The sequence below is a fragment of the Columba livia genome, chromosome 7 (genome assembly GCF_036013475.1).
Source record: "Columba livia isolate bColLiv1 breed racing homer chromosome 7, bColLiv1.pat.W.v2, whole genome shotgun sequence".
NCBI classification, from domain to species: domain Eukaryota; kingdom Metazoa; phylum Chordata; class Aves; order Columbiformes; family Columbidae; genus Columba; species Columba livia.
Window position 1 is genome coordinate 37,104,181 of NC_088608.1, and position 14,393 is coordinate 37,118,573.

Genomic DNA, 14,393 nt, shown 5'->3' on the forward strand with positions numbered 1-14,393 from the left:
TTATGTGGAAAAATCAGAATAGGCACAATTAATTAATACGGCTTCTAATTTACCTTATTACAGCGCCCCATTACACACTGATAATATCATTAAAACAATATGATACTATTCAAGCTCATTGCTCTAGCGTACAGGTGAAGTCTAGTAAATAGGATTCCAAGTGCTTTTCAACTCAACTGCACAACTTGTGCAGCTTTACACAGTAGAACAGTGCAATACATTATGTCCCCATACTCCAGGAACAAGAGCCGAGTTTACAGTTGTACCTGTTTCACATTTCTTTGCACTTTCTGCAGCTCTAGCACTTCAACTGCTTTGTCTATGACCTCCTCATTCCCTTCTATTTTCCTCAATCTTTTCCCAGGTACTGGCTATATATATATATATATATATGTATATAAAATTTTAAAAAAGTTCTTTTGGTAGCTAGCTCTCACCTGGTAGAACAAGACAGTTTCGACGTAACGGTACAGTAGTTCTTCTAGAGGGCTGGTTCACAGTGCTGGGGTGACCCCGATCTCCACTTACTTCCCAGTTCCTGACTTTGGAAGATCGCTCTGGCTTCTTGGGAAAAGATTCCGATGTGACTTTCTGCCTCTTTTCAGGAATCTCTGTGACAACTGTTGAGTTCAGAAAGGTCCTTTTTGGTTTCTTCCTCACCTTTAATTTTTTTGCATCGGGCTTTTCTTTTTTAAGGTGCTTTCCCACTGTAGTTTTCCTTGTCTGGCACCTATGGATGGAGAAAGCAGAAGATCTCTGGACACGAGGACGAAGTTTCTTCCTTATCCCCTCTTTTTGCTGTTTCTTAGTTCTGGAAGATTGTTTGCCTGCAGTTACCCTATTTCCTCTCCTTCCTACAGTACACCTGACAGGCATAGGTCCTGCAGGCTTTCTGGAAAAAAATGGTTCTTTATTATTGCCTTCCTTTCTCTTCCATATTGCCTTTGGATTCTCCTTCTCTAACCGCTCACTCCTGACAGAGGTCAGAGCTGTTTTGGTAAGTCTACTGTTAAACGGAGCTAATCTACAATCTCCATCTACCACAGACTGGTGAGAGTTCAAAGGTGAAATGATCAGGTGTTTGAAAGAATTCTCGGAGTGACCAGATATCAGACAGTCTGTTCTTTCTGTGGAAACAGAAGATCCATCTGCTTTTTGACTTGAGGCTCCATCATTCCCTTTACCTGGGTCTAGCAGGAGAGACGCTGAAGATGAACTATGGAAGTCTGACCAGTTGAGTGACTTTGATGGCGTGGTCTCTCTCTGTATATCAGCTTGTTTCCTCATGTTTGCATCAAAGCTGAGACTTCTGAAAAGCTGTCGAACATGCGAGGGCTTTTTGGCCTTCTCTCCAACTGTCGTCTTTGGAGGCACCTTCAGAATTCGATTCGTCAGTGGGTCATAATACTTAAAAGAACACTGTTTGTATTTGTATCTTACAGAGTCCTTGCTATCTGAGGAGTTACGATTTCTCCTCATTTTGGGACTGTCTATAGGTTTACCTTTACACTGTTTTATTTCTGGGCAGGAAAGTACATACACCACTGTCTTGGGCTGTACAGGACTCATAATCTTGCTATAGGACTCAGGAAGTTTAAGGGCACATAGTCTAGTTTTCATGTTTGGAGTTTTTTCATTCTCTGGCCATACGATGCTTGCTTTCTGATCAGCTGAATCAGACTCCCTTCTGGACATTTTTCTTTTTGCTACAGGGTAGTTCAATAGACTTGTTTGAGTTCCATGGCTGACCTTAACCACCTGGCACCTTGAAGCCAGACGCCATGTCCTTTTCCTAGGCATTTTAATAATTTGTGGGTTGCATAGTGTATGTGAGGCTAAAGATGGGTTATCAAAATCAGAGCCACCACTTAAAGCATCATTAAATTCTGGCAATGCTTTAACTGATGCACTTTCTGTTCTACCACCCTCAACAATATTGTTCTTTTTTTCATCCTTCTGCTTTCGTTTCTTCATTCTCTTCCCTGTACAGTTGGCTGAGGATTCACTGTCAAAGTAGCAGCGAAAACGACCTTCCCTGAAATCACGCACAAGTTCTTCAATTTTTATATCATCTTCATACATTATTTGAGACCAAGTCTTTCCCACAAAAGAAGGAGGCACATGAGGCAGAGCTGGAAGAACTGGTTCTTCGGTAGGAAATACAACATCCTGTTTCACCGCTTCTACTTTCTCTATTGACTCACTTTTTAAAACAGAAGAGAGTTGTGTTCCATAGTCCTTATCTTGCAAACTTATTTGGACCTCTTTGAGGAATTCTATGTCTTTTATAGCTGCCTTGGGTAAGTCTGTTCCTGCCTTAACAGGTGCATCACAGTCAAAACTCATTTCAGAACCCTCTAAATGAGTATGGTCCAGAAGTGATGAAAAATTTGAACAGGGATTATTCCCTTCTTTGAAATAGATTTCTTCAGATGTAGTCCCATAACAGTATTTCAAAATAACATCTTCAATAGTTTTATCCACTGAACTTTCATCACCTCTGTTTGTCTTCATGTTTTTGCATCTTGCTAGTTGTGGGGACACCCCAAGACCTAGGGAGCTGCTGAAACCCACAGTATCCCTGAGATGGAAATCAGACACCAAAGTCTCATCCTGAGTTCGTAAACCATCTCGTTTTGAGAGAGATTGACCTGAGGTAATACATAAAGAATTGGTGGGGCTGCACACAGAATTCTGATGAGAAACTGAAGGGTGTTTTGGGTGAACCAGTGCTGGAGCAGGATTCAAGCATGGGTTCAACAACACATCACTTCTACATACCTCCATCCTCGTTTTAGCACACCCACTATGCTGAATCAGATGAGATGCCGCCAAATTCTTACAAATTTTTGCTGGTTTAGGATTAAGAGAAGAACTATGGATTAAAGGACTGATAGAAAAATGCTGAGGTACAGGGCTCACAGCTGTAAACTGGTCTTCCTGGCTATGATTTGCAATTCGAGTATCTTTCAGGATATCCCATTTCTCATTGCTATAAATGCCCACAGACTGCTGAGACATTCTTCTAACATGTTCCTGCCTTCTTTCTAGTTTTTTAATAAATGGTTGTGTTACAGAAGTTTTCTTTGTGCCCTCACGAGACACGGATGGAGCAGAAGAGCATATTTCACCAATGGACTCCTGTTTGTTGCTGGAAATCTCCTTTCTGTCTCTGTTCCTCTTTTTCTCCATCTCTTCTGGGGACAGGCAAGCAATCCTAGCAGCCTCTGGAGTGACAGGGAGTGGCATGTCATCATAGGTTGGTCTAAAGAGGAGGGGAAAAAAAAAATAACACAAGCCACAACACACCTTACACGAATACTGTAAATACGCTTAAGATTTTTCAAACAATAGTGGGTGGTTTTGTTTGTTTGTTTAAAAACACCAAACAAACCCTAGAGTGCATTACACCTAATGAACAAACTCAACTTATCAGCTCTGCTGCTTTAGCAAAGATATTAATTTTTTAAAAAGGGGGTGGGGCAAGTGGGAAACACTGTACAGAGCTAAAGATAACAATTTGGGCATTAGTCAGTTACCATCTTCATGCAACCATCCATTAAGAATGGCCAAACATACATCACATTCATTTTATAAATACAGCAAAGCAAAAAAATGTAAAGATATTTCCTCTAAGTTGTGAAGTTATAAAGAGGTTATTTCACTGAGGTAAAACTATCATTAATTAATACTCAGCTTTGGTTGAGAAGTGGAACATTATCATACGGCACAGTATAAAAATACTATTGAGTATAAACGCCCCTTTCCTCACAAAACATGGCTGCCTGATAGGAACTCTGCACATGTTGCCAAGGAATTCCATGCTTACTGTTTGTCACAGCTACATTGCAGCTTCTGACTCACTTCTATAAGGAGCCAAGTTACGATTGTTCAGCTTCACTGTGACAAGAGCAGATTTTTATATATTCCGTAATTGGCAGTTCTGTCCTTAGGACTGCTTCAAATACAAGTATTTATGTCTTGCAGAATTCACAGAACAGACAGATATGGACTATTTATCCTATGCAACACGGGAACCCATAAGGCTTCAATGCGTAACAGCTGGGCAAATGCAATGAAAATCATTTTTAAAAAAGTAAATATGACTGAAGAAAGAATATTATGTTTCATTTGAAAGTCATAACCAGACCTTGTGAGACTCACATGGATGCTTACTTCAATACATGGCAAACAGCCATGCACCTCTTATGCTGCATTTGTCTGCTAACAGAAGTACTGTGAAGTAGCAAGTCACAGGACAAGTGGAAATGGCCTCAAGTCATGCCAGGAGAGGTTTAGATTGGATATTTGGAAAAAAAATTCTTCACAAAAAGGGTTGTTGGGCATTGGAACAGGCTGCCCAGGGCAGTGGTGGAGTCACCATCCCTGGAGGGCTTTAAAAGATGTGTAGATGAGGTTCTTACAGACATAGTTTAGTGCTAGAGTTAGGTTAAAGATTGAACTCGATCATCTTGAGTGTCTCTTCCAACCAAAACGATTCTATGAATAAATTTTATCACACAGTAATTTCCTTTCTAATAAACATTCAGCTTCCACATTTATTAAAAATTAAAAATCAATCAGAAGCCAACAGAACTAGCAATGCTTAACAGCAAATATATGCAGAACTCCTAGAAGGACTCAGTTACTAACAGTTATAATAAAGCCAGCTGACACCAAGAAAACTTGTAGCAAGTATTTCTAACTAGTTACTTCACACTAAAAAACAATCACAAAAGACCTTATCTGAATATAACTACATCTCAGCCTTTTACTGAGAGATGACAGATAAAAGAAGAATTACAGAATCACAGAATGTTAGGGATTGGAAGGGACCTCAAAAGATCATCCAGTCCAATCCCCCTGCTGGAGCAGGAACACCCAGATGAGGTTACACAGGAAGGTGTCCAGGCGGGTTGGAACGTCTGCAGAGTAGGAGGCTCCACAACCTGCCTGGGCAGCCTGTTCCCGTGTTCTGTCACCCTTACTGAGAAGAAGTTTCTTCTGAAATTTAAGTGGAACCTCCTGTGTTCCAGTTTGAACCCATTACCCCTTGTCCTATCATTGGTTGTCACTGCAGAAGAGCCTGGCTCCATCCTCACAACGCTCACCCTTTAGATATCTGTAAACATTAATGAGGTCACCCCTCAGTCTCCTCTTCTTCAAGCTAAAGAGCCCCAGCTCCCTCAGCCTTTCCTCACACAGGAGATGCTCCACTCCCTTCAGCATCTTTATTGCCCTGCGCTGGACTCTCTCCAGCAGTTCCCTGTCCTGCTGGAACTGAGGGGCCACAACTGGACACAATATTCCAAATGTGGTCTCACCAGGGCAGAGTAGAGGGGAAGGAGAACCTTTCTCAACCTACTAACCACCCCCCTTCTAATACACCCTAGGCTGCCATTGGCCTTCCTGCCCTAACACAGGTTTCTAACTCCTCCTGCTTACTCCCCACGCTGCACACATTGGTGTACAGGCATTTCAGAGAGTAAGCCAAGCACACCGATTTCACCCCAGGGGTATGGCAGGCCTCCCAGCCTTCATCAACTCTAGAGTGATGCCCCACTGATGCAAGACTAGCTATCACCCCATCCCGCTTCAAGTATAGTTTAAAGCTCTCCAAATGAGCCCTGCTAATTCCTGTCCCAGCATACTTTTGCCCCTGCAAGATAAACCTTTCCCACGTATCACTGTTTGGACTGGTGTCTTGTAAAACCAGCCATTATCAGAGAACCCAAAGCCCTGCCTGTAGCACCAGTCCTGTAGCCAATTGTTTAGGGACTGAATTTTTCTATTCCATCCCATGTCATCACCCAAAACTGGAAGGAGGGAAGAGAAAAAAAAATCACTTGAATCCCAGACTCTTTTACCATCTGTCCCAAGGCCTTGCAATCTTTTTTCATTCCTGTCAGACTGCAGGATGCAGCTTCCTCCCCCATCTGTCTGAAAGATCAGCAGTGGGTAGTAGTCTGTTGGGTGCACCAGGCTGGGGAGCTTCTTGGTGATGTCCCTGATCCAGGCTCCAGGTAGACTGCACGCTTCCCTACGATGAGGGTCAACTCTGCAGATTGGGCCCTCCGTCGCTCTCAGAAGGGAACTGCCTACTACAATTACCCTTCTTTCTTATTTGAGGCAGACTTGAGGTATGGGGTCAACTGCCTCTTTCCATGTGACCTCATAGGTAGGCCTTGCACCACATCCTCACCTACCTCCTCTTCAAGATCCAGGGCCTCAAACCTATTATGGAGGGGCACCTGGGGAAGCAAAGCAAGTAGGGATGGGGGTTGCCCACAGCCCCAAACTGGAACTAGCTTCCAACCCTCGTCATATTTACTGTCCCCTACCTCCGCCCGACAGTGACAGGGCAGGGGCTGTCTCAGGTCTTCTCCCTCTGCCCGACAGGGCAAGGGCTTCATCACCTTTTGGGGGATATCCCCTTGGAGCCTCTCTGAGTGGCACACCAGGGAGTTACTCCACCAGTCGATTTCCTTTTCACACTCCCTGATGGTCCCCAGCATCTCAATCTCCTCCTTAAGCTTTGCCACCATGCTGAGCAGATCTTGCACCTGCTCACACCTCACATAGGTGGGATGCTTGCCATCCTCACCAAGCAGCAGCAGGCTCTGGCACTCCCTGCAGCCAGAAACCTGAACAGTCACGGTTCGGGGCAGACAGTCTGTCTGAGTTGCTACAGTCTTCTTCAGACGAGCACTCTTTCTGGTCAAGACCATGGTCGGCAACACTATGAGACAGTGGCAATAGGTGAGAGAGTCTAAATAGCAAAAATGTGACAACCTCTACACCCTAGTGCATGAGTTACCAGATCCGCTGCTGCAGCACAGTGTGCGTGCTACTCACCCGTGTCACAAGCCCATTGCCCCTTCCAGCACCTGGTGGGCAGCAACGCGTTGCTGTCCTCCTGGAGGCTTTTTCAAGACAAGGGGCGGGGGTGTGATCGCCCTCGCTATGATAACGCCCACTCCACGTCAGCTACTCTCACAATGGCTGCCGGGAGTTTCCGGGTCTCTCAAGAACGAAAGTGCCCGATTTAGAGAAAAAAAAAAACACCAAAGATAGGCTTTCTGTACCTCGAAGATTTCACTTAATTGGGACCCGGCAAGCTGCCTCCGATCAGCTGATCTCAGGAACTTTTCTATTACAGATAATTGAAATAACAAGAGACTAGAAGGTAGTAAATACACTGCTGGCATTTAAAAACAATGAAATCATAGGTGGCAATACAAAAAGTTTCATAGTAACTTAAGGCTTTTAGAGCTGTATCTGGAGGCTAGCTCAAGTAACAACAACTAAAATAGAATAAAATAGCTGAAAAGCTCTAAGAGATCTAGTCACACAGCTAGAGATCTAGTTTCATTTCACTGATCTCTGGACCATGTGTTAGGCGGTGATAGAGGAGCAGATAAAGAAAAGAAATTTACTACTTTGATATGCAAAAGGCTTTCATTAGGGTCCCTGGGTATCTAATAAAAAGTTAAATAATCATTGGGAGAAGAAAAAAAAACGCAATCAAACACCAAGATCCAGTTGCTAATATCAAATCGGAGGGTTGAACAATCAATCGCAACAGAAGATTGAAAGTAGAATGCCCTACAGCTCAGGTTAATTTTTATAACTTACTTTCAAAAACTTTTGAAGAGTAAAGTATTCTAATCTTCAGATGACAAGGAAATGCTAAAAGGATCCTTGGAATAATTTAAGCACCACAATATTCAGTAAAATTTTGATAGATAAGGGATAAAACTTACAATATACTTTTCATACCCTAACAAGCCACATCGAATCACCAGTGGCAGTATACAATTTCTCCCTGCTCAAGTCATGTTAATTTAAAAGAAAAATAATCAAATTTTATGACACAACCTGCAATACTCCTTGTGTACTCCTAAAAATATAACATTTTCCTCAAAGGTGTGCCATCTTTTAGAATACAGTGGAATTCTGGTTATCTAAGAAAAGTAGATAGAATTCAGAGTACAGATAAGAGTTATAGGACTAAGCTAAAGGAGAAACCTCATATAATGAAGCATTAATCTGAAAGTTTCACCTCGAATGGGCAAAATTTACTGCTCAGAAGTGGAACAGATACAAGAACTCATAATACATGCATTCTATCAACACACAAAAAAACCCAGCCAGCTGTACTATACCTGTTGTCATGATATCTGTGGGGATGATGCTGCAAAACATCTTGCAGGAAACGCTCCATCAAGCTACTGGTACCCACACGATTCCTACAGTAAGTGGTAAAATGTCTGTGTTGGGAGCTGAAAACATGCTGGCAAAAGATAACAGATGGCGAGTTTAATAATACTGTTAACACACTGGCCAGTGCCTACAAATCACTTCCCAGGTTAAATATTACACTCTTGCTATGAAAATATTTAAATAAAAAGAAAAGTCTTCAGCCTTTCCTACTTTAAGGCCTCAATTTAATGATATTTTCAAACATGTTTAGGTTGCATCAAATAATACCAACAATATCAGTCTGAGTTGGGACCTAAATTAGTAGCTCTGACAGCTGCTCACAAATCTCTCATAGGTAGTACAAATACTCTAAATTTATCTATAGATTACTATTAAAATATTATTGAAATTCATATGAGTAAACATCCTGTAATTCACTCAAATTGAGAATTTTCATAAGCACAGAAGATTAAATAGGCTTCTACTTTCTCATTTTAAAAGTTTAAAAGACAAGAGAATGAGTTAAAGAAAATAGTTGATCTAATGTCTTCAGCCTTGGTATCTAATGTATTAACCTTAATACTTCGCAATGCATGAAGATCACAAGATTAAAGCCACAGAAATAAACCTGATGGATGCAATGCACAGTAGTGTGCCCCTTAGAAATGCAGACTGCAGTAGCCACGCCACTCCACCGGAATCTTTGTAACAGGTAACAGACAAGAATGATATCTTTTTCTCAGAGCAGACATCGTGCAATTCACAAATTGATTATTTTTGACTCGGTATTGTTTGTTCAGCGTAGTCACTGGTATTTTATAAGCTGATAAAGCCTTTTGGTACTCCTTGCTATCTGTTGCTGAATTATGCAGAAGCCTTCTCACCTGTTCCAGATTACTGTAGTGTACGTGGCAGCAATTGCAGTATCCCTGTCTATTTTGCACAGTGGATACTCCAGGCTGAGGATGTTCTTGCCCTCTTGTGTGTAAACTGGAAGAAACAGGTAACATTACCGAGACATTTCAGTTAGAAAATGGAAAAAGTTTGGTTAATTTGTGTTCTAAACATGGAAATTCTAAGCATCTATTTTACTACAAAGCTGGAACAAACTTGCAAAATAAATGTTTCTATTTCAGAATTGTAATGGCAAGTAGGACTATATATTTTAAGGTACTCCCAAGCAAATTTCACTGAAGAAGACTTTTCCAAAATGCAGAACAAAGGATAACAGGTTGAAGGCACAGCTAACACAAATGCTAATTTCATTTTGCTGAAATCCGAAGAGAGCAGTCTCCCCAGAAAAAGGGAGGATCACCTTTTTATTCTTCTGGTTTTTAGTATTTTGAAATTTAAAAAAAAAAAAAAAAAAAAAAATAGACCAAACACATCTTGACACCCACAGATTAGTTTTGGGCACTATGCCACACCTTACCCACAGTTTTTAATAGTATATGGGTACAAGATAAAGGACCTCCACCATATCGCACCACTGTCATCCATTACACAAGATGACAAGGTTGAAAAACAGATGATTCTTGTTTTACATTGTGTAAGCTAGACGTCAGATCACCACCTAACTTACCTGCTATTGCTATCCTGTTGTAGAGAGCCTTCAACACCATGTCTATCGATTCCTATAGAAAAAAAACCAAACATAATATTAAAGAGATGAAATAGTTTTACCTCCCATTATTATAGTTACTTCTCTTACATTGCATTTATAAAAACTAGTATTTTAAAGGATGATAAGTTTAGTAAGTTCAAGAAAGCATATAGAGAGAGCCTCTTGTCCTCAAAGTTCCTCTAAGAACTTCATAAGCTAAGCTTTACTCTTTCATGGTTGAAGTGAGTGGGAATTTTTCGACTGGTTTGTCTGGGATCAAGACTAGGCAATCTACATTTATACTGTTACAGCCATGATCACTGAGATAAAATGAAGCATGAGTTAAAGAGCTTATTACAGGACAAGAAAAATACATCTACATGGAAACTGTGGATGACTCACAAGTTGCTTCTTCCATCTGTTCCATAACAAATTTAGGAAATCAAAGCATCCAATTGAAACTACAAGGTAAACTAATATTTCCACACTGTTAATTACAACATTTTTTTAAAAAAAAGGAAAAAAAAGAATAACCGTAACAAAAATATCTACTTTAAACTTCTCACCCTGTGCTGAAGAAGCAGAAGTTTCATCAGATGGTTTGATTCTGTCAAACATCTGTAAGTAAAAAAAATAAAATAACTGAGAATAAATAACAAAAACCCCACAGTAAAGCTCACCCCCAAGTTCATCCCTCAGTCCAAGCTCCAAGCTATTCAGAACCACTATATAGTTTCAGCTATAGACCAAAACTTAACTGAAATGAAGCTGCATTGTTAAAATAAATTTCTGCTTCACCAGGTTACCCTAATATTAAATTTAACAATGCATGTTAGAGAAGGGCCTAACTTCTGATCTAATTAACAGTGTCACATACTATACTTATTAATACAGTTCAGACTCTGTTAGGCTATTAAGCTACAACCTTGTCAAATTAAGTTAATTCCTCAGTTTCCTAAGTTGCCTTTATGATAAAGATTAAAGATGAATGCTAATAAAAACATACAAGACTCAGACCACACAAAATAATTATCCAGGCTAGAAGAGTATTCCCCATTGCTCAAAAGACCTCCAAATCAATATTGAATCCCACAATTTTTAATTAAAATATGACCACAGCAACATGTAGTTACATGCTTTATGGTGTGCAAACACACAGGGCTTCTGAGTTCACATAATCCTTTCACATTATGGAAAGCAAGCACAAAATGAGCTTTCTAGTACAAACCTTAGAGTCATCAACCTTCTTCATCCACCAAAGCTGACTCCAGACTAGCAAACAACAAGTGTTGAACAGGAGGCCATTTGTAGTGCAGGACACTTATCTTTTCTCATCCCATCTGGCAACAATGAAGTTAAAGAGCCTTTTAAAATAGAGTTAATAATGCGTGTTTTCCATGCCCTAAGGCACACAAGTTTTTATGTACCACTTTGCAAACACACCAGTCGATAAAATAAATACATCTCTCTTGAAGTCTGCAATACATCCTTCTTTTTAATGATGGAAGTTGTTTTGACAGGCTTTCCTACAGAAATGTTAACTGTTCCTTCTTGAGTAAATTTGCTCCTTTTTTCTTCCTCATAGTCTCTATGTATTAAATATTGTTGTGTTGTTTTGGATGCTAGCACTCAAGAAATTAAGTGTACTTCTACAATAACAGAAAACAAATTAATCCAGTATTAACCAAATGGAAATGTATCTATTTAGTATCATTCATGAACCTGCTCAGAAAAATATTGTTTTATTTGGCTTATGTTATGTAAACTAGTTAGATACTGCAATAAGAATAATAATAATACATTACGTGGAAATTTCACAGCACACTGATGAGCAAAACATTTTATAAACTAATCATTATATACTCAATGAAATATCATCATTAGCATGACAGACATTAGCATTCCTTCCCTTCTCCTTTCCTCTTCTCATATAGGTAGAAAAGATGTTCCTATATGAAGCTACATACATATCACCAGGCTTGACAGTTGTGTTGTTTTCTTTAAACTTGTTTTGCTCTTTCCCTGACTATGCACTGCTCATTATAAAACCGCAGGGCTGTTACAGCAGTTATGGTCAGAAAGACTAAATACCTCAAATCATTAAAAAAAAACCAACACAACACAAACACCAGACTCATTCTCCTTTTCCTAGTGTATCAACTAATGTGATAATTTAACAAAGACCCAACTCAAACACATAAAATCCCAGCTGTTCTTATAAACCTTCTAATCAGGCAACTGAGAACAGCTTTCTTGATAGACCAATGGGTCTCAGTCACCCTGTTCTGTGTCCTATACACAGCTCGAACCCAAAAGAAAGTGAAGGAAAACCTGCAAGACTATGTTTTGTGAATAATGTTTTATGGAAAAAAAAATTCCTCTGTGTGCTCGAAGTAAACTTACTAATTTTTTAAGGTCTTCCTATATATATATTTCCTTAAGATAAAGCTATAAATGTGGAGTGTAGTAAGAGTGTAGCAACCACCGAGGAGGCTTTCCCATCAACAGGGCAGTCAGCCAGCAGGGGCCACCACAACCACTCATCCCCACTCACTGTCCCAAAACTAGATTAAAGCACCTCAATGTATAAATATTTAGTTTCATCTCAGAGATGCCAAGCAGTAGCACCTGCAATACGCTGGAGGATAACTACTACAACTGCTTCAGTCATCTGCAAGTACAATTCCATAAGCTACACCCCGATGTCAACAGACAGACTCATGCACATTTAAACAAAGCTAGGAGCGCAGTAAACTTTGAACAACACAGGACTGTGAAAACGACTATACTGAATTAGTACAGTCTCAATCTCCTCATTATCTTTCTACAGTTTGAGGAGGTTCAATGAACCAGTTTTTCTCACTGGAGGAGGGGGGTGTGAGGTAAAACTTCTAAGAGCCTGGCTATCGCTTAGGAACTGCCAGAAAAACAGAGTACGACCTTTCCGAGATACTTACGTATAAAGCCAACGAGAGGAAAACCTATTCTCTTTATTTCAGTGTTCTATGAGAACACTAGTGTACAGGACAAAGAAAAAAATCTTAACTCTAACTATATACAGCTTGCTTACCATTCGAAATCAAGCTCAAATCACAGGCTAGTAACGTAAAAAAAATCTGCTATGTACTTATGTCACCAAAATCTGGAGAGCTTAACTGCAATCCTCACTTTATCAAGATGGAAACTACACCTAGAAATCCACAAAGGGTTTTTCAGAGGTCCATGCAAAGCCTGCATAATTCTAGCTTAGTTAAAATACTTCCAACAGTAAATATCTAGATTAAAAAAGTAAAATATATCTGTACAAGCCTTAGCTTAAACATTTTACTACTGAAAAATCCCGTAAACTGTAGAACATAGAATCATTTTGGTTGGAAGAGACCCTCAGGGTCATCAATTGGTCATCGAGTCCAATCTAACTCTAGCGCAAAAACCCTGGATGGTTTGAGGCTTTAAAGCACGTCTTTTTTTACACCTTTAACCTTGATGCCAGCGAGGCAGCATTTTCCTCAGTGTGTCAGGCCTGCATATTGACCCTTTAGAAAGGGAACCCTCTTTTTTTAGTCTACTTTGCTCTCTGATGGAGGGTAACCCTGTCACCTCTTACCACCTTCCCTCAAGGCTGTAGTTTGATTCTGCTTGCAAGGCATTCAGCAGGTTTGGTCTGGCCAAAACCAACATAAAAACAACCGGCTACCTAAAGAAATGTTCAGTTTGGTAAATTTCTAACTGGCCTACTTCAGCCCTCTCTAACACCGTGCTTCTTTTATCGAATTACTCAGCTTATGGCAGCCAGAGGATGAACAGGCCAGACAATTCCATTTAACAAGAGAAATCCATGAAGAGTCAACCAAAAGGCATGAAACGTCCACATAACAAAAAGTAGTGGTGCATTCTGATAGTGTATACAAGTGACAAAGGCGTCAAAGCAACTCTCCAGACAGTGTCACTCTTGTACTAGAAGGTAAAATATAAAGGTGCAAAAAGGCCAAACAAAACTGCTGGTCAAAAACACCTCACAAAATCCTCCACTGTCCATTCACCTGAGAAGGTCTGTGCTGGGCACACAGCGGGGAAAACTCTCCCTCAAACAAAGTTACCTGTCTTCCAGCAGTATTAACACCGAGAGGTGGTAACTTGTCTCAGGAACTGCTCTTGCCCCATAGCACAAGCTCGGGCTCCGGGTCGGATCCCATCCCTGCTGCACCACAACCGCGCCGGGCGCCGCGGTTCTCCGCCTCACTGCCCGCCTCGGAGCCGCGGGCGTCTGGCAGGGCCCGCCGTTAAGGGGGGCAAGAGCCCGCTGTGTGTTGAAGGAGCTCCGCCGCGCACGACCGAACCGCCCGCCCTCACGAAGGGGCTCCCGCCGCGGAGCGCCCTGAGGAGACGCCCACGCGCGTTAACGCCCCTAACGGCCGCTCCACGGCGCCGCACCCCCGGCATCCCGCCGCTCGGCTCCCTGCTCACCTCCATCGTTTTCCCGGCAGCTCTTCCGTGCCACGCTGGGGTCAAGGGACGCCATCCTCTGCTTCCTGCTCCGGGTCGGGCCGGCGCGGCTGAGGCGGGGGAAGAGACAGCGCTCTGGGCG

At 41.2% G+C, this 14,393-nt stretch overlaps 1 protein-coding gene across 9 annotated transcripts in view; it reads right to left on the reverse strand.

Annotated features, from left to right (window-relative positions):
- Positions 1 to 14,393, reverse strand: part of ADAM23 (ADAM metallopeptidase domain 23) — a 120,766-nt gene extending 106,373 nt beyond the window's left edge. For 8 of the 9 annotated variants that reach the window (XM_065069421.1, XM_065069420.1, XM_065069423.1 and 5 more), the window contains exons 1-7: positions 14,273 to 14,393; positions 11,034 to 11,145; positions 10,372 to 10,423; positions 9,785 to 9,836; positions 9,087 to 9,192; positions 8,166 to 8,293; positions 438 to 3,265 (exon numbers count right to left, since the gene is read on the reverse strand). In XM_065069421.1, coding sequence (XP_064925493.1) covers positions 438 to 3,265; positions 8,166 to 8,293; positions 9,087 to 9,192; positions 9,785 to 9,836; positions 10,372 to 10,423; positions 11,034 to 11,057 — 3,190 coding nt within the window. In that variant the 5' untranslated portion in view covers positions 11,058 to 11,145; positions 14,273 to 14,393. The remainder of the gene's footprint in view (positions 1 to 437; positions 3,266 to 8,165; positions 8,294 to 9,086; positions 9,193 to 9,784; positions 9,837 to 10,371; positions 10,424 to 11,033; positions 11,146 to 14,272) is intronic. The other variant, XM_065069419.1, reaches the window with a different exon arrangement.